General features: G+C 35.0%; 2 protein-coding genes across 17 annotated transcripts in view; both read left to right on the forward strand.

Annotated features, from left to right (window-relative positions):
- ptprk (protein tyrosine phosphatase receptor type K) overlaps positions 1-16,047 on the forward strand; it is a 222,837-nt gene extending 206,790 nt beyond the window's left edge. For 9 of the 16 annotated variants that reach the window (XM_073817109.1, XM_073817117.1, XM_073817114.1 and 6 more), the window contains 7 exons: positions 1,246-1,395; positions 3,216-3,389; positions 7,051-7,182; positions 9,679-9,804; positions 9,898-10,061; positions 12,908-13,043; positions 14,999-16,047. In XM_073817109.1, coding sequence (XP_073673210.1) covers positions 1,246-1,395; positions 3,216-3,389; positions 7,051-7,182; positions 9,679-9,804; positions 9,898-10,061; positions 12,908-13,043; positions 14,999-15,052 — 936 coding nt within the window. In that variant the 3' untranslated portion in view covers positions 15,053-16,047. Of the gene's footprint in view, positions 1-1,245; positions 1,396-3,215; positions 3,390-6,666; positions 6,685-7,050; positions 7,183-9,678; positions 9,805-9,897; positions 10,062-12,907; positions 13,044-14,998 lie in introns of all 16 variants that reach the window. The other 7 variants (XM_073817108.1, XM_073817107.1, XM_073817113.1 and 4 more) reach the window with 1 other exon arrangement.
- Positions 16,048-16,753: 706 nt separating this feature from the next.
- Positions 16,754-25,646, forward strand: part of themis (thymocyte selection associated) — a 14,876-nt gene continuing 5,983 nt past the window's right edge. The window contains exons 1-4 of the mRNA XM_073817093.1: positions 16,754-16,847; positions 17,466-17,603; positions 19,037-19,498; positions 22,078-23,147. Of these exons, the coding sequence (XP_073673194.1) occupies positions 16,757-16,847; positions 17,466-17,603; positions 19,037-19,498; positions 22,078-23,147 (1,761 nt within the window). The 5' untranslated portion in view covers positions 16,754-16,756. The remainder of the gene's footprint in view (positions 16,848-17,465; positions 17,604-19,036; positions 19,499-22,077; positions 23,148-25,646) is intronic.

Raw genomic sequence — 25,646 nt, forward strand, 5'->3', positions numbered from 1 at the left:
CAATACATTTTTGTTCAATAAATATACTGTCATTAAAATGTTAAAATAAAACATATATGTGACCCTGGACCACAAAACCAGTCTTAAGTCGCTGGGGTATGTTTGTAGCAATAGCCAAAAATACATAGTATGGGTCAAAATTATTGATTTTTCTTTTATGCCAAAAATCATTAGGAAATTAAGTAAAGATCATGTTCCATGAAGATTTTTGTAAAATTCCTACTATAAATATATCAAAATGTAATTTTTGATTAGTAATATGCATTGTTAAGAACTTAATTTGGACAACTTTAAAGGTGATTTTCTCAGTATTTTGATTTTTTTGCACCCTCAGATTCCAGATTTTCAAATAGATGTATCTCGGCCAAATATTGTCCTATCCTAACAAACCATACATCAATAGAAAGCTTATTTATTGAGCTTTCACATGATGTATACATCTCAGTTTTGTAAAATTTTACCTTATGACTGGTTTTGTGGTCCAGGGTCACATATTTTAAAATACATTTTAAAATGTAAAGATTCTGAAAGCGTTGAACAAGATCCCATAGTAATTTAATATAGATTTACAGTTGCAACAAGAAATGATATTTTATTATATGCTATGATTAATAGCATGTTTTTAAATATGATCATTTCGTTCGTAACATGGATGATTATCTTTAAGATGGACAGCCAACATAATATCTGATATTTACCATCTGAATCTAACAATGTCGTGTCAACAAATAGAAAAGTCTATTAATAATCATGTTAATTGTTGTGCCTTCTAGCCCCAACAGCGGGGGGGCTTTTTAACCCAAATACCATACTTTTACATTTCTTAAACAAAACTGGAAATCATTAAGAAGACCTTTGTCTCAAAATATATTCAAGAATTTGAGAGATTTTTAAAAACATCAAATATTAGATCAAGTAAGCACAGAATCAACTTGCGTTGCTGCCCGCGATCGCATTAAGCATCGACCATAATTTGCACGTGTATCTTGAAAAGCGGATCTTTTGGAAAGTGCCACGCCACTTTTTCTGCCATCTAGTGGCTTAGAGGAAAGTAATATCAAAGGCACCTTTAGCCCCATTGTACCCTATTATTTAATTGCTTTATACAAGAGTTGCAATTTTGCCACAGTGGCACTCTGAGGGTTATACGTGTAATTACGTCTTCTACATGTTCTGCAAAAGGTTGTCAAAAATAAAAGCATATGCATTGACGACAAACAACCTCTGGCTTCCTCTGGCTTCCAGGAGCAGTACATTTTCATCCACGATGCCATCCTGGAGGCGTGTTTGTGTGGCGAGACGGCGATTCCCGTGTGCGAGTTCAAAGCTGCGTACTACGACATGATCCGCATCGATTCTCAGAGTAATTCCTCTCACCTCAAAGATGAATTCCAGGTACCCAACAAATGCTGTTTCTTGTTATTTATAGCTGTGCTTTTCTACTGGCTTTCCTTCATTACCCAGACTTTACATGGACATTCCTTAGATGCCGTTTATCATGGTGCTCTAAGGTTCATATCAGATTGTAAATCCTCAACTCATCATTGCATTTTGTATCATAGAGTAGGTTGGCCTTCTCTGTCTACCAGAAGAAAAATGCACTGGTACTTAATTATTTACAAAGCCACCCTGGGGTTGTTGCCTTCCTATCTCTGTTGTTTAATGCAACAGAAAATTACCAAGAAATATTTTCTTCGTTCGCAAAATTGTTATACTCTTTCTGTTCCTTTTACCCGAACTGAGCTAGGTAAGAAGTCTTTTATGTATGCAGCGCCGTTTGATTGGAATTTCCTCCAATCTAAATTAAAATTAGAAAATCTGCTGACTCTAGATCATTTTAAATCAGTTATCCGGCAAATGGAAGTTGATCTAACAATATGCAACTGCTTTTAAATGTTTTTTAGTCTGTTTGTGTGATGTTTATCTGTGATGTTATTGATTGTACTGCTGCACATTTTGGCCAGGACACTCCTGTAAAAGAGATTTTTAATCTCAGAGAGCTCTTTCTGGTTAAATAAAGGTTATAAAAAAAAATAAAAAAAAACATGTATACAACTTTGTTCAAAATGTCCTTAAAATCAAACATTATTGTATTTATATTACTATGAGCTGCAAAGGCTTAACAATATGCAGCATCATTGAGTGAGTGTTTGGTTTCTTAACACCTCTTGGTGGTTTTGGTGGTTCTGTGTTCTTGGTAGGTTACAATTCACAGCACAAAACACTATTTAAAGCGTTCTAGTATAGTTTTGTATACTCGAATTCTTGCTTCGTTTTATTCATGTTTTTGAAGAACATGAATAATGAATTTCATGTTTTGGTTGTCTCACAACCTATTTATTTTGGCATCTGGTTCAGTTGACTCGCTTCAAAATGTGGAGTTTGATTGGACACATGGCCTTTGACGTTACAGAAGTTCACTTCCAGAACAAAAATTCACAGATCTAAGATGTTTATGTCTTTCTTTCTTCAGTCGTAAAGAAATAGTCTTTTGAGGAAAACATTTTAGGATTTTTCTCCATATAGTGGACTTCTATGGTGCCCCATGTTTGAACATCCAAAATGCAGTTTAAATGTGGTTTTATCTAGTAAAACGACTGTATTGGGTTTTTTTTTTTCATTACAATTAATATACTTTTTTTTTTTCCTCAAACACTCATCTTGTCTTGCTCTGTCTGAGCTCTGTTTTCTTTCCAGTTAGGGTATGTCGAAAAACTTTTGTCTTATTTTCTCCCTCAACTTCAAAAATCATTTCAAAATCATCCTACATCGCTGCAGAAGTACCAACCTAGTGTTTGCAAAATGAAAATGCAAAGAAAATCAAACACCCTAACAAAAAAGTTGAGGGAGAAAATGAGATGGGAGTTTTTCCACATTCCCTAACTGTCTCGAACCAGAGCAAGACAAGATGAGCCATTGAAGGTTAAAAAGTATATCAATTGTAATTAAATCGATCGTTTCGTTGTATAAGACCCTTCCTCCTTGGCTTGGATTGTTTGAATCTGTTTTTAAACTGCATTTTGAAAGTTCAAACTTGGGGCACCATAGAAGTCCACTATACGGAGAAAAATCCTAAAATGTTTTCCTCAAAAAACATAATTTCTTTACGACTGAAGAAAGAAAGACATGAACATCTTGGATGATTAGTGAAGATCTTGCTTCCATTCTCAGCAGAATTAGCCCTCACCTGCTTTCGTCCACTTTTTCCTGTCCAGACGCTGAACTCAGTGACCCCTCAGCCTCAGCCTGAAGATTGCAGCATTGCACTCCTTCCTCGAAATCACGACAAGAACCGTTTCATGGACAACCTACCGCCCGACCGCTGTCTGCCCTTCCTCATCACCATCGACGGAGAGAGCAGTAACTACATCAATGCAGCACTCATGGATGTAAGTATGGCTTTCTCGCTCTCACTTTTCCTCGTCTTCTGTATGTTAGACATGCTCTGTTCCAAAACCTAGTGAGCCGCTGATGGAGGCAACATTTAAAGGCAGCAGCCTTCTGAGATACCTAGTTTTAGTCAGCATTGCGTGAATCAGATCAGATCAGTCTTTTAGTATCACCAAATTTCTTTTAGTATTACCGAAACTAAAATGTGTAGTAAACGTATTGATAACAACAGTGTAATAAACATGTAATACAAACTGAATTATTTCATTCTAGTATTTGTGCTATGGATTCTTAATGCGACATGCTAACATCAAACTCTATTGAGTCAGTCCCTTATTTGTGTGCCGATGTGCAGCATCTCAGATTAGTGATTTGTGAGTTTCCATGCTGCTGTCAGTGTAGATAGTAGACAGTGAGATCTCTCATTGGATTTTGGAACGGAGCTACAGAAAGCTAGAGACAAATCCAGGTGGCAAGTCCTTTGAGTGGGACAGATGTTAGCCTGAGCCACTTCCAAACCTATTCCAGCTGCTGTATTATGAGCCACGTAACGTTTTGGTAGCGTCATGTAGATCAGATTTGTCTTGAATTAATAAAGCATTAAAAATTAGCTTCTTTTCAGTAGCATAATTCATTCATTCTTCTTGATGGCTGTACAGTATGTGGCCCTAAATTGAACTTTCTTTCATTTGGGTTTTCAAAAAATGATAAAGTCCAAATTATTTGGGTAACATTATTGGAAAGAGCGAGGTAAGTGTTAGTGTGAATCTCTTGCTTATAAAGTGTTAATTTTGTCATTTATTGAAGGACAAGTTTATCTAAACACTGAACGTTCTGCCATCACTTCTCACCCTCAAGTCATTCCAAATCTGAATAGTGTTTTTTCCATCTTTCTGTGGAAAACAACTGGAGATGTTCATTTCTATACAACAAAAGTGAATGGTGACCAGTTAGTGTCAAGCTCTAAAAAAGGACAAGAAACCACCATAAATATAGTCCATAAATAAAAGTCCTTGAACACTGAAGGTCATTGCACACAGAGTTGTGTCAATCACATTTGCACAATGCCTCCGAAACTTTTGTCTGTCATAAAAAAAAAAAATTGGATCTGGTTCGATTTTCTGTGTTTTCACATCTGTTGCATGAATTTTAATAGGAAAGGATGACGATAGGGGAAACCCGAAAATGCATACGAAAATTTTGGACTATGCAATAACCTTAAGTCTGAAATTCCTCTCAAAAATATTTCCATGTTAAAAAAATAAATACGGTCTCACATTGTGTCAATCACATTTATTTTAATCAAGTTCGATTTTCTGAGTTTTCGCATCAGTTGTAAGCATTTTAATAGGAAACGATGACAAATACGAAAAACACGAAAACGCATACGATCAGACTGTGCAATGACCTTAAGTCTGAAATTCTCGTCCAAAAGTTTTGCACGTTAAAAAAATAAATACAGCCTTACATTGCATCAATCACATTTATTCAGATCAGGTTTGATTTTCTGTGTTTTTGCATCCATTGCAAGCATTTTAATAGGAAACAGTGACAAATACGAAAAATGTGAAAACGCTTACGAAAACTTTGGACTGTGCGATGACCTTAGGTCTGAAATTCTTGTGCGAAACTTTTGCAAGTTAAAAAATTAATACAGCCTTATGTTGTCGATTACATTAATTAGGATCAGGTTCGATATTCTGCATTTTCGCATCCATTGCAAGCATTTTAACAGAAAGGATGACAAATAAAAAAAAAACGAAAATGCATACGAAAATTTCGGACTATGCAATAACCTTAAGTCTGAAATTCTCGTCCAAAACTTTCACGTAAAAAAAATAAATACAGTCTCACATTGTGTCAATCACATTTATTTTAATCAAGTTCAATTTTCTGAGTTTTCGCATCAGTTGCAAGCATTTTAATAGGAAACGATGACAAATACGAAAAACACGAAAACGCATACGATCGGACTGTGCAATGACCTTAAGTCTGAAATTCTCATCCAAAACTTTTGCACGTTAAAAAATTAATACAGCCTCATGTTGTCGATTACATTAATTAGGATCAGGTTCGATATTCTGCATTTTCGCATCCATTGCAAGCATTTTAACAGAAAGGATGACAAATTTAAAAAAAAACGAAAATGCATACGAAAATTTCGGACTATGCAATAACCTTAAGTCTGAAGTTCCTGTCCAAAACTTGCACGTTAAAAAAATAAATACAGTCTCACATTGTGTCAATCACATTTACCTAAATCAAGTTTGACTTTCTGAGTTTTCGCATCAGTTGCAAGCATTTTAATAGGAAACGATGACAAATACGAAAAACACAAACGCATACGATCGGACTGTGCAATGACCTTAAGTCTGAAATTCTCATCCAAAACTTTTGCACATTAAAAAATTAATACAGCCTCATGTTGTTGATTACATTAATTAGGATCAGGTTCGATATTCTGCATTTTCGCATCCATTGCAAGCATTTTAACAGAAAGGATGACAAATACGAAGTGTGCATGACCTTTTTTTAATGGTCTGCATTTTTTTTGCATCCATAGCAAGCATTTTGAGAGGTGTTTTGACATTTTAGAGTCACTATGTGTGACAAATTTTGACCAATGCGAAAAAACGCATACAAAAATTTCAGACTCAGTGTGCAAGGACCACAACACTTGTGATACGAATCTGTTCCTCATCCAAAGCTACCAAATGGCAGCTAGAGTCATGTAAACTACTGTTAGTGTGTTTTGAGCATCACAGCTTTTGGTCACTGCATGGTTTCATTACATGGAAAACATCCGCTTAAAGATTCCTCCGAATCTCTCCTTTTGTCTTCCACAGAAGAAAGCAAAACAAAAGGGTTTGGAATGACACGAGGGCGAGTGAATTTTCAGTTTCTAATTTGAGAATGTATTTGTTTAGTATCTAGATTGATCTGCTGAGTGACAGTGCATCCATCTCCTAGCGCTTCATTTGTCATGGCTGTTTGTGCAAGCACTATAGTGAATTAGCTCGTGTCTATCTAATGTAGAGCACTGCTTTTCAATGTGCACAGTCTTCTGTATACAGTATCTGAGAGCATGTTCGGTCAGTGATGTCCCAAAACAGATCTGTAGATCACAGCCGATGACCTCTGACCCTAGGAGATGGTGATCGCACAGCCAGAATCAGCTAGTTTGACAGCTGAACTCAAAAAGTTGTGATTTTAGAGGGTCATTTTAAAATCGCTTCCTCGTACGCTTCACAAACTCTTGGACTTTTTTTAACCAAGCCGTCAGAAGAATACCAGGTAATTTCTGATTCAGTTCTGCCTCTGTTAGACTGGATTTGTTTCGTGGCTTTAGTGGTATGTCAGCACTTTCCATTCAACCTCTCTATACTGGGTTTGCTACAGCATGCAGAGAAAAAAGAATGCATTTAATCACTTTCAGAGATGTACATCTATCACACACTGACACATGGACAAAGACACGCACACACAGGAAACGACACGTTTATATCATTCTCTCATGTCGAATGCTCACTGTGGTCCTTGCATGATCATACACATTCACACATCGGCCATCCTGAAAATGTCCCATCTTCGTCTTGGTTGTGCATAAGTGTCACAAAGCAGAGTGTTTGCAGGAAGTACATTATGTTCTATGTTACACAGAGCTACAGGCAGCCGGCCGCGTTCATCGTGACCCAACATCCGCTACCCAACACCGTCAAGGACTTCTGGAGGCTGGTGTATGATTATGGATGCACCTCCATCGTCATGCTAAACGAGATCGATTTGGCTCAGGTGAGATTGTGTTATTATTATCATTATAAAATGTTTGTGCAATGTATATTTAAGGAATGAGAAGACATGAAAGATCAATTAGTTATTGACTGGACACATCATTATTTGACCCTCTAACTCCAGCACTCTCTATTCTAATTCTGTTCTTTAAAAAAACTAGCTTATCTATTCTTTTTGTATCTTCTATCTGTTTTATCTGTTTTCTTTTTATTTATTATATAATAAATTATAAATTAATAAATTAAACATTGTGTATAATGCATTAAGCTAACTGAGACTTGTCATAGCACTTACATATCATTGTCCTCACTGCAAAAAATGCTTTTCTTAGATTTTTTGTCTTGTTTCTAGATAAAATATCAAAAAATTCTTAAATCAAGAGGGGCTTTCTAGACGAGTAAAGATTATTGTCTTGTTTTAGAAAAAACAAGGCAATATTAAGTGAGTTTTTGCGTAAAACAAACTAAATAATCTGCCAATTTTTACCCCATTGGCAGATTATTTTGCTTGTTTCAAACCAAAACGCACTTACTTTTGACTTGTTCTTTCTAAAAACAAGACAATAATTTTTACTCGTCTAGAAAGCCCCTCTTGATTTAAGAATTTTTAGATACTTTGTCTGGAAACAAGACAAAAAATCTAAGTATGAAATGCATTTTTTTGCAGTGTGAGCAGTTCTTTGGTGTGTTTAAAGTAATAGTTCACCCAAAGATGAACATTTGCTGAACATTTACTCACTCTCAGGCCATCCGAGATGTAGATGAGTTTATTTGTTCATCAGATTTGGAGACAAGGAAATATTGTTGCGCTCAGATGAAGGCTAATCGTAAGTCCAGGTGCGTGAAAACCAATAAAGTATAGAAGAGACTGTAGATGGTTCGCACTCTGAAAAACTAGTTTTTCATCAGATTTGGAGAAATGCAACAATTAATCATCTGCAGTGAATGGGTGCCGTCAGAATGAGAGTCCAAACAGCTGATAAAAACATCACAAAAATCCACAAGTAATCCACACCACTCCAGTCCATCAATTAACATCTTGAGAAGTCTAAATCTATGTGTTTGAAAGAAACAAATCTATCATTAAGACGTTTTTTAACTTTAAACTGTAGCTTGATCTGTGCACATTTCTCTGTAAATGATGGTTTAAAGTTAAAGGGGGAAGTTTAGCCCAATCTCATGTTAATCTTGAGTACCTATAGAGTAGTACTGCATCCTTCATATCTCCAAAAAGTCTTTAGTTGTATCATATTTACAAAAGAAAGACACAGCTTTACGATTCTCTCCGAAAATAGCCGAGCTCCTGGAGGCGCGGCATGGGTGGAGCTAAAGAGTGCTCGCAACGAATTGAAACACATACATTTGATGCCGTTTCACTTACCAGTTGCAGTTCTGAATCATGAACAGGATTCCGCTCCATCTTTCAGTATCAAACGATGTGTAAATCCAGCGTCGAACTGGGCTTTGTTTATAAAACGTTCGTCAACAAACACACTTGCAAAACTACGTTTCTGCCCCGGAAAAACAATCTGCATCTAATGTTTAATACTGGGTTCTATGGGAAACTGAGCAAGGTTATTATTGCCTTACAACCAAAACCACACTTCTTTAGAGACATTCTTCCCGAGTGAGACCCGTGCAGCAGTGCAGCCAAATGACGCGCGTTGATGGGCGCGCTCTTGAGCTCGCTCTGGTCGAGGTGTGCATGGGCGCACTTTTCCGGGAGAAATACCCATACAAGGAGTTTCACCCTTCAGGACGTCATGAAAGGCCATGATTGAAAAAAACTTTCCGAAACAGAAATACTCTGTTACACATCCATATCGTTTTTGACACTTTGGCTATGTTTAGCATGAGAATCCAACTCTTTAACAGTGTAAATAACTTAACATGCATTAAAACAGCATTGGACCCCCACCTTTAAAACATTTTAATGATGGATTTGTTTTTTACAAACACACAGTATTTCGCTTCTCAAGATGTTAACTGATGGACTGGAGTGGTGTGGATTATTAGTGAATTATTGTGATGTTTTTATCAGCTGTTTGGACTCTCTTACTAACGGCACCCATTCACTCCATTGGTGAGCAAGTGATGGAATGCTACATTTCTACAAATCTGAAGAAGCAACACACTCATCTACACTGCAAAAAATACTTTTCTTACTTAGATTTTTTATTATTATTTTCTTTATAAAATTATGTGAGTTTTTGCTTAGAGCAAGCAAAATAATCTGCCAATGGGGTAAGCGAATTTTTTTTTTTTTCAAACTGAAAACAAGATTAGATTTTCTTACCCCATTGGCAGATTATTTAAGTTGCTTCAAGGAAAAAGAAGACATTTCTGAAAACAAGACAATAATTTTTACTCGTCTAGAAAATTCTTCTTGATTTAAGAGAATTTCAGGGTGAGCTACTTCATTAATGCAACACCAGGGTTACTGTCAGTGGAAAATACTTCTATATTTGTTTGATAAATGTGTAATCTGTGTGTACAGGGTTGTCCTCAGTACTGGCCGGAGGAGGGAATGCTAAGATACGGTCCTGTACAGGTGGACTGCATATCCTGCTCTATGGACTGTGATGTTATTAGCCGTCTTTTCAGGATATGCAACCTGACCAGGGTGAGTTTTTCTGCATTTTGTGCAGAACACATACAGCTGTCTTGTTTAGAAGTGCATTGTTACATTGACATGCATGTGTGTGTTTGTCCTAAGCCTCAGGAAGGGTACCTGATGGTCCGTCAGTTCCAGTACCTGGGATGGGTGGGTCATAGAGAAGTCCCCGCCTCCAAACGCTCGTTCCTCAAGCTGATCCTCCAGGTGGACAAATGGCAGGAGGAATGTGAGGAAGGCGATGGACGCACTATTATACACTGCCTGTGAGTACAGATGAGTATAGTGACCAAAAGCAGCTGTTCCTGTATTAATCAGTAGCTACAGTATTACTTGTGAAAGGACAGGAAGTCAGACCACAAAATCTATTATCTTATGTCAGTATTTCCTGTCAGTCTTAATTCTCATACTGCTCTTACTGATATCAGATTTTCCCACACCTACACATCACATAAAAACAAACTATGACCTTTCCTTTTATATATATCAAGTCCATTTTTTGTGGTTGTTTATGAAGCATTTATTCTTAAATTATTTATGCATAAATAAAATTGATTTGACATAAAATAATGTTGAATTGATAGTGGTTAAAATTCTGTTTATAGAATAGGTTGTTTATAGGGATACACTCTTAAAAATGAAGCACCAGTCAGTCAAGGATTCTTTAAAAAAACCTTTTTTATAACCTTCTTTTGCCACAAAGGACCTTTTGTGAAACAGAAAGGTTCATGAGATGTTAAAGGATCTTTATGAAACCATTCAAACATTAAAAGGTTCTTCTATGGCATCGTAAAGCACCTTTATTTTTAAGAGTGTAGTTCACCAAATGTTTTTTTTTTTTTTTTTTGTGGGTGAACTGTCCCTTTAAAGCTTTATTAATCTTTTTACATCATACTTTTTGAAAGAACACTTATTACAGAAATTAAAAATAATAATAATATTTTCTTACATAAAATGAAACTCAAAGTGCTTCACAAGCATAAAACAAATATTAAAAAACTACAATATAAGATAATCAAAGCTTTAAATGAATTCAACAAGTATAGGCAAATATAGAAATGAAAATATATTATAGTTTAAAATGATATTAAATACAGTTTTTTGATCCACTCAAGGAGTTTTATGCGTAGTGCATTTTATATGTAAGTTATAGTTATCTTATTTATCAAGTTTTGCTGCTGAATGTACTGACAAGCATTTATGATAAGCTAAAATATACTTTAATTATATTTTAGATCTATATTTTTCTATTTAAATGTGTCTTTTGTGTTTTATATGTGTTTGTAATTACACATTTGTAATGATGAAGTTGCATTTTAGTGCATTTAGGATTTAGGAAAAATATTTACTACAAATGTTAATATTAAGTTTCAAATCGAGTATGTTACATGTGCTTTAGTATTTTAGTCAACACATCAAAATAAGTGCATGACAAAAGATTATTAAAACATGATTTATAATGTACTCTAAAACTGTTAATTTGACATTATCACAAAGTGCACTTTTAAAAGATACTTAAGTTAAAAAAAGAAAAGAAAAGAAAAGAAAATCAGAGCATATTACACCAGTCCTCAGGTCCTTACACTGGCTTCCAGTTATGTTTAGGATAGATTTTAAAGTACTTCTACTCGTTTATAAAGCACTCAATGGCCTAGGACCTACATACATTGCAAATATGCTCACTTTATACAAACCTAACAGACAACTCAGATCACTAGGATCGAGTAAGTTAGTAATATCAAGAGTTCACACAAAACAAGGGGAATCCGCTTTTAGCTATTATGCCGCCCACAGTTGGAATCAGCTTCCAGAAGAGATCAGATGTGCTAATACATTAGCCACATTTAAATGCAGACTCAAAACTCACCTGTTTAGTTGTGCATTTATTGAATGAGCACTGTGCTACGTCCGAACAGATTGCATTATTTTATGTATAATCATTTTACTGTGCAAATTAATTTTAAAATCAATTTTTCTGTTTTTTATTGTTGTTATTGTTAACCATTCCTACTGTTTTTAATTAATTTAAATCAATTTTAAAATCATTTAAAATGTTCTTCTGTTTGTGTGATTATTATTTTAAATTTTTATGACTATGATTTTATGCTATTCCTCTTATGTACAGCACTTTGAATTACCATTGTGTATGAAATGTGCTATATAAATAAACTTGCCTTGCCTTGCCTTGCCTTGCCTTAAGTGTGTTAGAAACATAGTCATGAAAGTGCATCTTATTAAGTACATTTAAGTGGCCTTTTTATTTGATTAATATTAGGGATGCACGATATGGACATTTTTTTACTGATACCGATAGCCGATAATTAAGTCCTTCTTGTGGCCGATACCGATACCCAGTACGTTCATATTTTTATATGATAATTTTGTGCACCCAGGAGAATACAAAATCTAAGATGAACTAATGAAATGTATATTACTGTATATATCTGGGTCTAACAATCATAGCAATGTTTTTATTTTTTGTGTAAGGCACCACAATTCTTAATAAATAAAATGCTTTGACATTTGTCAACCTGGAAAAAATGAAAGTGCATCATGGACTAACGTCAGATGTCCAAATGTCTGTTAAAGCTTACGTGTAGTCCATTCTTATTGACCATATTATGAATGTGTGCAGCAACCAAATCGTACAAGACGGGGAATAAAACATCAGAATCGAGATAAAAACAGAATGCCGCAAGCCTTTAATCGGTACTTTATCGGATCGGATTTCATTTATTTATCGGAGCAATAAAAATGACATAATTTTCACCCATAAATATCGTGCATCCCTAAGTAATATAATCTGCAAGTAAATTTTTTTTTTAAGATTTGAAGTATGGAACAAGTGCACATTTGACACAATGAACTATTTTTTCACAAGGGAAAACCCAGTGAGCAAAACAAGGTGTTAATAGTAGAAAAAAAGGCAAGTGGTTAAAAGTCTAGCAGCACGAGACTCTAATGATTTCTCATGGCTTTTGAGTTTCTCCAAGAGAATTGACCCATGTGTGGTAACATTAGTCTGGATACAGGACGTTTGCACACACTGGAAAAGTGTGCTGGAGTGCAGATACACACCTCATTTCACACGTGTCTCTCTTCATCTCTGTAGGAACGGAGGCGGCCGCAGTGGGATGTTCTGTGCCATCAGTATTGTGTGTGAAATGATAAAGCGGCAGAATGTTGTTGACGTCTTTCATGCTGTGAAGAGTCTGAGGAACAGCAAGCCCAATATGGTGGACAGCCCGGTATGAACACCACCTCATACATCAACATCTACACTCATTATGCTTTCGTCAGCAGTGTCATCATGCAGAGCAAATCACTGGAGAAATACTACATTTTAGGTCACATAGAAACATACTTACGCACTTACTATAGTAATAACTAGTAAACTAGGCAGAATTACCAGTAACTAACCTTAAACCAAACCCTTCCCCTAACACTATAGTGAGAACATGAACGACATGACTTAAAATAAAGTTCAACCGCATTGTTTTTTGTCTTGTTAAATATCTCAGCATCCTTAAAACAAGATGCATTTTTTTACAGTGCTTAAAATTTCTCCCACTGGCAAATCGATTTTTCTTGCTTTAAGACACGTAATATAATGCTGTGTGTGATCTGAGAAAATAAACTGCATTTGCGGTACATTCTCTGAATACACAGCATCTCAAGTCAGTTTATCTTAATTTAAAGGAGAAGTTCACTTCCAGAACAAAAATTTACAGAAAATGTACTCACCCCCTTGTCATCCAAGATGTTCATGTCTGGCTTTCTTTAGTCGTAAAGAAATTGTTTTTTGAGGAAAACATTTCAGGATTTTTCTCCATATTGTGGACTTTTATAGTGCCCTGAGTTTGAACTTCCAAAACACAGTTTAAATGTGGCTTCAAACTATCCCAAATGTGGTTGTAAATGATCCCAGCCGAGGAAACAGGCTTTTATCTAGTGAAACCATCAGTTATTTTATAAAAAAAAAAAAAAAAAAAAACAATACAATGTATATACTTTTTAACCTCAAATGCTAATTAGGGTATGTTGAAAAACTCCCATCTCATTTTCTCCCATTGCTCTTTTACCTTTTTTGTTAAGGGTGATTGATCTTTTTTGCATGTTCACTTTGTAAACACTGGGTCAGTACTTCTGCAGCGATGTAGGGTGATTTTGAAGTTGAGGGAGAAAATGAGATGCAAGTTTTTTGACCTACCCTAACAGTTTTGAAACAGAGATGCACCGACTACTTATGCATATCGCAGAGAGACGAGACGAGCATTTGATGTTAAAAAGTATATAAATTGCAATTAAAAAAACAGTTTCTCTAGATAAGACCCTTCTTCCTCGTCTGGGATCATTTAGAGCCCTTTAAAGCTGCATTTAAACTGCATTTTGGAAGTTCAAACTCGGGGCACCATAGAAGTCCACTATATGGAGAAAAATCCAGAAAAGCTTTCCTCAAAAAACATAATTTATTTACAAAGAAAGAAAGAAATGAGCATCTTGGATGACAAAGGGATGAGTACATTATCTGTAAATTTTTGTTCTGGAAGTGAACTTTTTCTTTAAGGGTAACGATATTTTACTAGAAACAATGAAAAACTCTGATTAGTCAAAGTCAACTTTATTGTCAATTCTGCCACACGTACTGGACATACAGAGAATTGAAATTGCGTTACTCTCAGACCCGTAGTGCATACAAGTAACATTAAATACAAAGGTAGAATTTTAAAAAATATGAATAAATACAAATAAACATAATATACTAGGAATTTAGGAAATAAAAATGGAATATGTTGACTTTTATAAGAGTCAAGCACTGAAATTTCAAGGTAAATACAAATAAAAATGTAAACGTGTAACATTGAATAATAGTCTAATATAATGCAAGCCAAAAATCATCATAGATTTTAATTTATGCTTTATATTTTTCCTTATTTATTGTATTTTTTTTTTATTATTGAGAAAGTTGTATGTTAGTTGGCCATTTAGCAAGTAAGTAAGAAAAACTCCATGAGATGTGTATTAGGGCTCGATATTTCATAATAATCTATTGTGGCTCAAAGAGCTTCACCACATCCTCTGCAGCTCTTCAGAAAGTCAGTCGGTGCACCTGTCAAGCTCATATTCGCCTCTGCTTAAAGTCTGGACTGTTGTTGTGTTTTGTTTCGAGAGTAAAGCTCATTATTTCCCTCTCGCTCTGCAGGAGCAGTACCGCTTTTGCTACGATCTGGCTCTGGAGTACATCGAGACATCATAATGGAGACGTCATCTCATACGGACTCGTGTTTGTGTTTCTGCAGGAACACACACTGCTTATTTTACATGTGACACGAGTGGCGTATAAATATCTCCGTCTGTGCATCTGTGTCGACTTTCATAAAAAATTCAAGTGCCGGCCACCTGGTCGAGGTCATGTTTTTTTTATAAATATATGTAAACTTTTTTTTATTTTTCTATTTTTTGTGCAGCCATTTGAAACACTAAGCCCGAGCTGTTGCATGCCGAAGACGCTCTTTATTTCTTTGTGTCTATCACTGTTCCTGTTAATAAGCATATATATAGTAGTACTCGTGAACAAACATGTTTATTCATTGATGGAGAGCGTGTAACTTTGGCTCCAGAAGACCAATGGCTGGCTTCTTATGTGTTCTTTTGTTTTTCGGTAGCAGACGATGACCATAAGCCAAAGACTTGTGTAAATATGTCTATAGGGATGAAGCACATTGTTTGTATTTATTGTTTACTTGCATTTTTTGAAAGCTCAAAACAATCATTATCATTCCCCCCGTTCAGCCGAAATTTTCACTGCAGAAACTCTTTGTAGATTTTTATGTATGAGACGATTTAAGTAGTGTTTTTATTTGTTTGGTTGTATTTGAAAACTGTATTTTCTTTTTATTTCAAAATATTTTACATGCTATCGTGGTTTGTTTTACGTAACCGATTGTGAATTTTTCCTTTGCTGCGGAAAAAAGAGAAGAGCTCTATTTTTTCTGATGTTTTCACATTTGTATTGTGCTGGAAATGTAAAAAAACACACACAAACAATGAAGTGTATGCATTAAAAATATATACAGTATTAGACTCTAGCGTATTTAGGATCAAAGCCAATTTAAGAAGAAAGATGCAGCCAGTATTGACGCTCATCAGACGTTTTATAGAAAATGATACAAAAAAATACAAAAAATCCATCATGTGAAATAATAAGTTATGTATTTTTTGTCTGTAGTTGTTGGCTTTATGGCTGTAATGTCAAATAGTAAAAATACTTTGAATAAAAAAAAGATATGTTAAATAATGTGTTTCCTCTCATTTGGAACGAATACTTAAACTCTCTTAAAAATAAAGGTTCATTAAAAGTTTCTTCACAGCGATGCCATAGAAGAACCATTCAGTCAAAGGCTTTTTCTCTTCCTTACCTTTTTATAATCTGAAGAACCTTTTTTCGCCACAAAGAAAGTTTTCATGGAACCATTTAAACAAAAAAGCTTCTTCAATGGCATCTTGAAGCACCTTTATTTTTAAGAGCGTGCTTTGAAAATGCCACAATATTGTATTGTGTACTCATCATTGGATCAGAGTGAGTTCGGATCCCTGTTGTTTTCGCTCACATTTGGCCCTGAAGTCATGAAGTCAGGCAGAGGATGTGGGATTTGTGTATGTGATAGTATTTTTTGCAGATACCCGGTGCAGCTTTGCTTAACAATGCATTGAGTTGTGGTCTTTGAGCTTGTACTTGGCTTCCTGTCCTCCTCCGCTGTGCAGGATGCCTCACAGTCTCGTTCTCAATCTGCAATGCTGAGCTAAAGGGGCGTCTGGAGGGGGCAAAGGGCATCCAGGGAGTTCCTCTGACATCTAGCCCTCCATTAACCCTCTTACGGGACGTTTTATGGATTCACGAGGTACAGGGCCTCATCTCTCAGCGTTTTGAAACGGTCTCCTAGTAAAAGCGCAGGAAAAGATGGCTACGACACTTCATGAATTCACACAGTTTCTGGATCCTAAAATGTTCCCCAGAGTGCTTCAGATCCAGTCAGGAATATATTTTCAAGGTAAGAGTTAAATAAGTCAAATAATAGCTGAAGTTAAGCATTTCAAAGCATTGTAAAATCTAGAACCGCTTGTGTACGCTTAATGGTGTAGGTGCGAAATGGTTTGCCGCAGAGAAAGCGCATGTTGAAATAGTGACATTTTAATAATGATAATTAATAATAACCTTGCTGCTTTTTTTTTGTTTTATTTAAAAGGCAAACTAGGCAATATAATCCTGTTGCTTGTAAACACTATTTGCATTTAAGATTTGAAGATGGGCTTGCTTTTACAAATATGTCATAAAACTGTTACCATTTTTAAATGTTTAAGAGGTTCAACTAATGTGAGAAGAAAAGTACTGAAATTATTAGTTGGAAAAACAAATTTATTTTCGATAAATAAAAAAACCACACGATGCCGAGCGGAAACCCACTTCTTTCTGATCTTTTTCTAGTTCCTTTAAGTCTGCAATATGTCTTTTGTGATGTCATTTAACTGCTCACAATAGCACCCCAGAGCTTATGCTGAACTATGAAGACATTGTTTTACTGCAATCTAAGCAAAATGGATTGGAATACTGAAAAGTTTGTAATGCATTTAAATGCTTTTTTTAACACTAACAATTTGCTCTTTTTCAGGCTGCGTGTATGAGATGTTTGGAAGAGAGTGCTCTCTTTCAACGGGAGATTTGCTGAAAATCATTGAAATCACCATCACCAGATTCACTGCACAGACCTCCAGCAACACTGAGATTGAAATTCCTGTGGAATATCCAGGTACCAGAGTTTCAGTACACAGTAGCTATTTTAAACCTTAGGGCCCTTCTCAACATCACGTTTTTCTTCCTTTCCAAAGCAAATTATTTGTATCTTTGGTCAGCAAGTGATCTGGTTATTGTTGGTTAAAATGTGTCTGTTGAAATTTGAGAAGCACCTTTCAAAAGGTTTTTGCTATAGATATCTACAATTATTATTATTTTTTTTACATGCATTTGTTTTGGTAATGAATTAACTTCAAAATTCATTAGCCTTTTTTCGGTAATGCTTAACAAACGATGAAATGCTTCAAATCTACAGTTTATCTTTGTCGTCGGTTATTTTTGTTCCATGCATTTGTTTCATTAATGATTTAACTTCAAAATCCATTAACCTTGTTTTGGTAATGCTTCATAAAAGATCAAAGATTAAGCTAAAATGCTTCAAATGAAATAGTTCACATGTAAAACCATTTCAAATACATAGGACAAAAGCGTATTTTAAAGTATGCGTATATGTTGCTTTCACATTCGTGTCAGATGTCGGCTTTATATTTCGTTCAGTCTTTGAGGGTCCGAAAGATGTAAATGGAGGAAGTTGTGTTGCAAATGTCATCTTCTGCTCATCCATGATAATTCTACGTAGATTATACATGTCCGTGAATGTTTTGAATGCTTGTTTTAAGCAAAAATGTACCAAATTTGGATTTTTTTTTTTTTTTTTCAGAAAACAAGACATAATATCTTAAGTCATTTTAATTGCTAAACAAGATTATTTATTTATTGTTAAAAGCAAAAACAAATAAAATTCAGATAACCGTTATCTCATTTATTTTATATAATAAAATAAAGTAAATAAAATAATCTGTTGCTTCTGGTCATGCCAGATCTGTTACATAAAATGCATTACGTTACAAAATAAGGTGAAATTGTACTTTTCCTAACTTAATTATTGTAAGTATATTCATTCTTTATATTAGTACAATATAGGCAACACTTTATTTTAAGGACCAATTCTCATTATTAATTAGCATGCATATTACTAGCATATTGGCTGTTTATTAGTGCTTTTAAAGCACATTAATGTTTTATTTTGCTTGACCCTTAATCCAACCTTATACCAAAACTACACTGCAAAAAAAAAAAAAGATTTTCTTTCTTAGTATTTTTGTCCTGTTTTCTAGAATATGAACCTAAGACAGTGCATCTGGATCAAGACAATGATATTTGTGTCACGTTTTAGTTAAGGCACCAGTTCTCACTATTTATAACTTTAGTAAACTCCTAATTTGCTGTATATTAACAGTTGCATTTTTTTGCGGTGCATAAACCAAAATTTGTGGATGAAAAGCTCCATCTTAACTTGGAAAAGTCAGATATAGTGGACAGTGGATATATATAGTGGTTTTTTTTTCTTTTCCATTGGTCATGTCCCACTTGTACTCTTTGTGACAGGTTTGTTCAAACTAGTGGCTGACAGTCAGCCGTACCGAAGCATACAGGAGATAGCTGACTCCATGAAGGTCAGCTCCCACAGACTTTCCCAGCCTGTTTTCCTCAGTGGTTTGGAGATGAAGCTGGCTCAGGGCGTCATACGGGAGGGAGACATCTTCAGAATCACTGGCGTCACCCATGAACACAGCGGTGGACATGTGCAATGTGAACTGCTTCACAAAGAGCCCAAGTTCTGCTTTAGCCTGAGCTTCTCCCAGCAAGGCCACTTCGTAGAGTGCCAGGATGACCAGTTTTATACCCTGAAAGAGATAGCAGAGTGGAAGACCTCCAAAGGCAGACAGAGGACTGTAATAGAGGTCAAAACTCTGCCCAAGAAGGACTTCATATACTCGAATTTGCTGGAGAATGTATCTGGAGAGCTGAAACTGACTCCTGTGTATGAACTAAAGGCTGTTACGAGGCGTGAGTATGACTCTAGTTCATTCTTATTCCAGCAGTGAACACTAATGTTGTTAATACGCTGCAAAAAATGCTTTTCTTCGATTTTTCGTCTTGTTTCCAGCCAGAATATCTAAGAATTTTTAAATCAAGAAGGATTTTCTAGAAGTAAAAATTATTGTATTGTTTTCAGAAAAAAAGAAGTGAGTTTTTGCTTGACACAAGCAAAATAATCTGCCAGTGGGATGAGAAAATAATCGAGTTTTCTGATTGAAATAAGATTATTTTCCTTACCCCATTGGCACTTAATTTTGACTTGTTTTTGTGTGTGTGTGTGTGTGTGTGTGTGTGTGTGTGTGTGTGTGTGTGTGTGTGTGTGTGTGTGTGTGTGTGTGTGTGTGTGTGTGTGTGTGTGTGTGTGTGTGTGTGTGTGTGTATTTTTTTTTTTTTTTTTTTTTTCAGAAAATTTTACATGTCTAGAAAATTTTTTGATTTTTTGGCTGGAAATAAGACAAAAAAAAATGTAAGTAAGAAAAGCATTTTTAACAGGATTAAATCCCAACTTCTGCCAGCAAATTTATATTTTTTGGTGGTTTTCCTATAAAAAAGGTCTAAACATCCTTTAAAAGACCCAAAGTTGAAGTTTTGTTTACAGAGAAATTTCAACAAAATTGAAAGAGATTTATGTTAATATCAAGAAGAAATTATTTGTCAGTTGTATGAGCAAAATACATGTTTTTACTTTTAATTCAGTTTATTATTATTTTTTGTGACACGTCTGTTATGTAAACTTTAGATTATGGAATACATATTCACTATTAGCTAAGAGTTTTCCCTAAACAAACTGCTAATTTGCTTCCTATTAATAGTAAGTGGTCAAGTTTAGGTATAGGGTAGGTTTAAGAGGATCTAAAATATGGTCATGCAAAATAAAGCATTTATGTGCGATCCTGGACCAAAAAAACAGTCATAATGGTCCATTTTGAACATTTTAGGGGGAAAAAATAATCTGAAAGCTGAATAAATAAGCATAGGACAAAAAAACTATCTGAAAATCTGGAATCTGAGAATGTAAAAAATCTTTTATTGAGAAAATCGCCTTTAAAGTTGTCCAAATTTAGTTCTTAGCAATGCATATTACTAATCAAACATTAGATTTGTATATATTTACAGTAGGAAATGTATAAAATATCTTCATGGAACATGATCTGCACGTAATATCCTAATGATTTTTGGCATAAAAGAAAAATTTATCATTTTGACACTTGCAATGTATTTTGGCTATTGCTACAACAATGCTACAATGTTTACGATTAGTTTTGTGGTCCAGGGTCACATATGTGCTTTATGAGTACAAAAAAAGCCAATATACTAGTAATACACATGCAAATAAGCAACTAGTTAATAGTGAACAGTATTCCTTAATCAAAATTGTTACCATAAATCTTAGTTAGATTCTCTGAAAGCAAGAGATAATATAAATCCTTCTACTTCTCAAGTAAATTGATCTTCTTTAAAGGGCATGTAAAGATTTTGGTGACAATTTAAAATAAGGGTCCACTTGTTAACATTATTTAATTAAATTAGTGACTGAACTAAACTAACACTGATAAATACTTCTAAAGCATGTGTTTATCCTAAGGTGATGTTAATTTTAACATTTACAGATACGTACATTACTGAAATCAAAAGTTCCGTCTGTTCATATAACATGAAATAATGAACAGTTGACTAACTTTTACAAAGATTAATATGCTTGAACAAATGTATTGCTCATTGTTAAATGTAACACATTCATTCAAATAAAGGAACCTTATAGCAAAGTGTTATCAGGTTTAAAAAAGTTTCAGGGCTAAATGTTTCTACTGTGATCCAGTCATTGAAGATGAATAAAAAAAAATTAGCTGGGAAAATCACTTCATGAAACATAAGTAGAAAGAGTTCTGTCATGTAAACATATAAACTGTCACATTTAAAGGGGTAGTTCACTTTCGGAACAAAAAATTACTGATAATGTACTCACCTCCTTGTCATGTCTTTCTTTCTTCAGTCGTAAAGAAATTATGTTTTTTGAGGAAAACATTTCAGGATTTCTCTCCATATAATGGACTTCTATGGGGGCCTAAGTTTGAACTTATAAAACGCAGTTTAGATGCAGCTTCAAATGGCTCTAAATGATCCCAGCTGAGGAAGAAGGGTCTTATCTAGCGAAACAATCGGTTATTTTCTAAAAACATTTACAACTTATATACTTTTTAAGCTCAAGTGCTCATCTTGCTGAGCTAGACAAGAAGCATTTGACGTTAAAAGTATATAAATTGTATTTTTTTTTTAGAAAATAACCCATCGTTTTGCTAGATAAGACCCTTCTTTCCTCGGCTGTGATCGTTTAGAGCTCTTTGAACCTGCATTTGGCTTATTTCAAGCAAAAACACAACACTTAATTTGGACTTTTTTTTTTTCCGAAAACAAGACAATAAATTTTAACTCGTCTAGAAAATCCTTCTTGATTTAAGAATGTTTAGATATTTTTTAAGAAAAGCATTTTTTGCATTGTGTGTGTGTGTGTGTCTTTTGGTTTTAAACTTTCTTTCTTCCCACAGTCAGTGAGAAAATTATGCTCATCCCATCAAATTTGGACGTGGAGGTGGTGGATGTCACCGAACAGTTTGATTGTGACTCCTTTGTGCAGCCTTCCTCTCTCATGGACGTTTTCAAGAGGCCTCCAGAGTTTTTTCCTGTGGTGGCCAAGGTGTCATGTGACAAACCTTTCAAGCTTTCACCTGAACTGGAAACGCTTTTCCATTCCAAGCAGGTGATCATCCATCGTGCATTCTATGCAAAACGAATACTGGCCTCGGAAATGGGTCGTGAATCAACGAGACACTTTCTCATTCCGGAGTCCTACAACGGACGCTTCAAACGGCGGCCTCGGCAGTTCCCCACCGCCTACGATCTGGAGCGGGCACGCAGCGAGACCGAAAAGATACGCGTCGTCGCCACCAGGGAGTTTGAGTCTGTGTCCAATGGACTAGCTTCTGTTAGTGCTGGAGATGAGTTTATAGTGACGAGCGGCAAAAGCTGTGCGCTTTCGCACAATGGGACTAAGAGGGCAGCTGATGCTTTTCAATGTCTGAAAGTTACAGAGAAAAGCAATGGGAAGGAGGTTAAGGAGGCTGTGCGGCTCCCCATGTGTTTGGAGGGGGGATTCATGGAGCTGGTTAAAGACAAGCGTCAATACACCATGGCGGAAATATGCCGATGGTTCCCGCTGCCCTTCAACGTCAAAGTGTCAGTGCGTGACCTCTCTTTGAAAATGGACGTTTTGGCAGGAGCGCCTGGGCTGCACATTGAGGAGGAGATCTCTGACCCTTGCCTCCTCATTTCAAACACAGAGCTGTCTGAGATCAGGGAGGTGCCAGTAAATCGCACAGACTTGACCCTCAACATAAAACAGCACTGGGATGGCGAGAGTCCAGAATGCAGTGGAAGTTCAACCATAGAGGACATCTCAGAGGACTGTTACTATACACTCAGGAGGTACGCCGTTTCTACCATCACACCCCCTCCACGGCCTCCCAAAAAACCCAAAGACCCTCCGCCACGACCTCCCAAGATGCTGTCGTCCAGATCTGAGAGCGCAAACAGTGAGAACTCCAGCTGCTCTCCACAGGTAAACTGCATTTTTGACGTTCAAAACGCTTCTGCTTGCAGTTTTTATGTTGGGTTTAAGTTTGGTGTACTATCCTCCTGAGACCCTGCATCCTCAAATGCACTGCAAAAAATGCTTTTCTTTTTCCAAAATATCTAAAAATACTTGATTTCTAGACAAGTAAAAATTGTTTTGTCAAAATTAAGTGAGTTTTTGCCTAGAACAATCAAAATAATCTGCGAATGGGGTAAGAATTTTTTTTTATTTCAAACAGAAAACAAGATTAAATTTCTTACCCCATTTGGCAGATTATTTTACTTGTTTCAAGGGCTTTTACATTAAAAACAAATATGCAAACCCTGCCCAGATATTTGAAAGTAATGCAAAAGTAATGTAACGTATTACTTTCTATAAAAAGTAACTAAGTAACGTGATTAGTTACTTTTTCAGGGAGTAACGCAATACTGTAATGCATTACTTTTAAAAGTGACTTTCCCCAACACTGCATAGGAAAGCATTAAAGTAGTTGGCTGACATGAACACTGCAAAAAATGCTTTTCCAATTTAAATATTTTGTCTTGTTTCCAGCCAAAATATCTAAAAATTCTTAAATCAAGAAGGACTTTCTTTCTCTTATTTCAAACAGAAAACAAGATTATATTTCTTACCCCATTTGGCAGATTATGTTGCTTTTAAGCAAAAACACACTTAATTTTGACTTGTTTTTCTGAAAATAAGACAATAATTTTTAGTTATCTAGAAAATCCTTATTGATTGAACGTTTAGATATTTTGCTTGGAAACAAGACAAAAAAATTTAGTAAGAAAAGCATTTTTTGCAGTGTGAGAACATTATATTTTTGTGAATTTCTCTCACACTTTTCAGACATAACTAAATGTTTAGATGTTTCAGCATGACCACTTCCTCTCCTTGGTCTTCAAAAATGTCTAATATTAATTTACTGACACTCCTATGGAAATATGATAATATTAAATAAAATATATTTCAATATTGCTATGAAATATTATATATTATTATGAAAATCTTGTCAATTATTACTCCCATTATTACACTTCTTTTTCCATTAAATGTTGCCACAAAAATACATTAAAATGAAAGCGGAATAAATAAGCATAGGACAATATTTGGCTGAGATACAACTATTTGAAAATCTGGAATCTGAGAATGCAAAAAAATCTAAATATTGACTAAATCGCCTTTAAAGTTGTCCAAGCAATGCATTTTACTAATTAAAAATTAACTTTCGATATATTTAAAGTAGAACATTTACCAAATGTCTTTAAGAAACATGATCTTTGCTTAATATTCTAATGATTTTTGGCATAAAAGAAAAATTGATCATTTTGACCCATACAATGTATTTTTGGCTATTGCAACAAATAAACCCGCGCTACTTAGATTTATTTAGCAAATTAGATTTAGTTTATAGATACATTGTATATAATCAGAAAACTCATTTATGGCCATTTTACACATTTTGCATAAAGAAAAATAGTATATAAAATCATTCTGTTATAACATAGTTATAACTCATCTTTATACAAAGTTAAGAAAAATAAATAAATAAAATCCTAAAAGCTAAAAATGTATTAGTGATTAAAAAAAGTTTTTGCCTATGCATGTTTATTTATTTATTTTATTTTATTTTTAGATTGAGTCCCTATGTCCTCTACCAAGGACATGGCATAACTTCTGAATTAAATATGATTTAATTTATTTATTTTTATGCCTATTAATTTTTTTTTTCATGGGTCTCAGAAGCTACGACACCCAAATTTGTTGTGCGTCAGTGTGGGTGAATATTCATAATTTAGCAACAAAGCAAAACTGAAGATCCACAATGGACAAGGATCATTATAAAATTTGTTTGTAAGGCAGTTGTCATTTTCACTGTCATTATTACACCATTCACAGAACATCTTATACTTACTGCATAGAAAATGACTAAAGTTGGCTGAAATCACCAGTTCCAGTCTGACAGCTTTGTGCAACATCTTGGCATCAGGATATACGTTTTCATCAGTGTGCTAGGAAACAAACTTTGACTTATAATGAGCTAGTCACTAGGTTTAAAATTAGCTATAGTTCGTGGCTTAACAGGTGTGAAAGAGGAAACGAGGAGGCAAACAAGGTCTTTGGGTGGCATGTGTTTCTTAGCCAGAATAAGCTGCAAAGTTGCCCTGACTTCACAGAAATATTCATTTCAGGCCAGGGTATATCAAAAGTATGGTTACATGAGACTCAAACTGCTTATTTTAAATCATTTTAGGAGGTATTTAAGAGCTTGTGCATACTGTAGGTTTGATGAGGGAATGAGAGAGTAGACAAAGGAGAGTTTCATGCTAAGCCAAGTGCAGTAGTTCCGTTCACAGAACACTTGTAAGTACTAAATACTGAAGCTTTAAGATAAAACATAAAGAAAATACATGTCACATTTATCCATGGTATTGTTAATAAGCTTTACTTGATAAGCAAAAAAAAAAAAAAAAAAAAAATATA

Source organism: Garra rufa, chromosome 13, assembly GCF_049309525.1.
Source record: "Garra rufa chromosome 13, GarRuf1.0, whole genome shotgun sequence".
Taxonomy (NCBI): domain Eukaryota; kingdom Metazoa; phylum Chordata; class Actinopteri; order Cypriniformes; family Cyprinidae; genus Garra; species Garra rufa.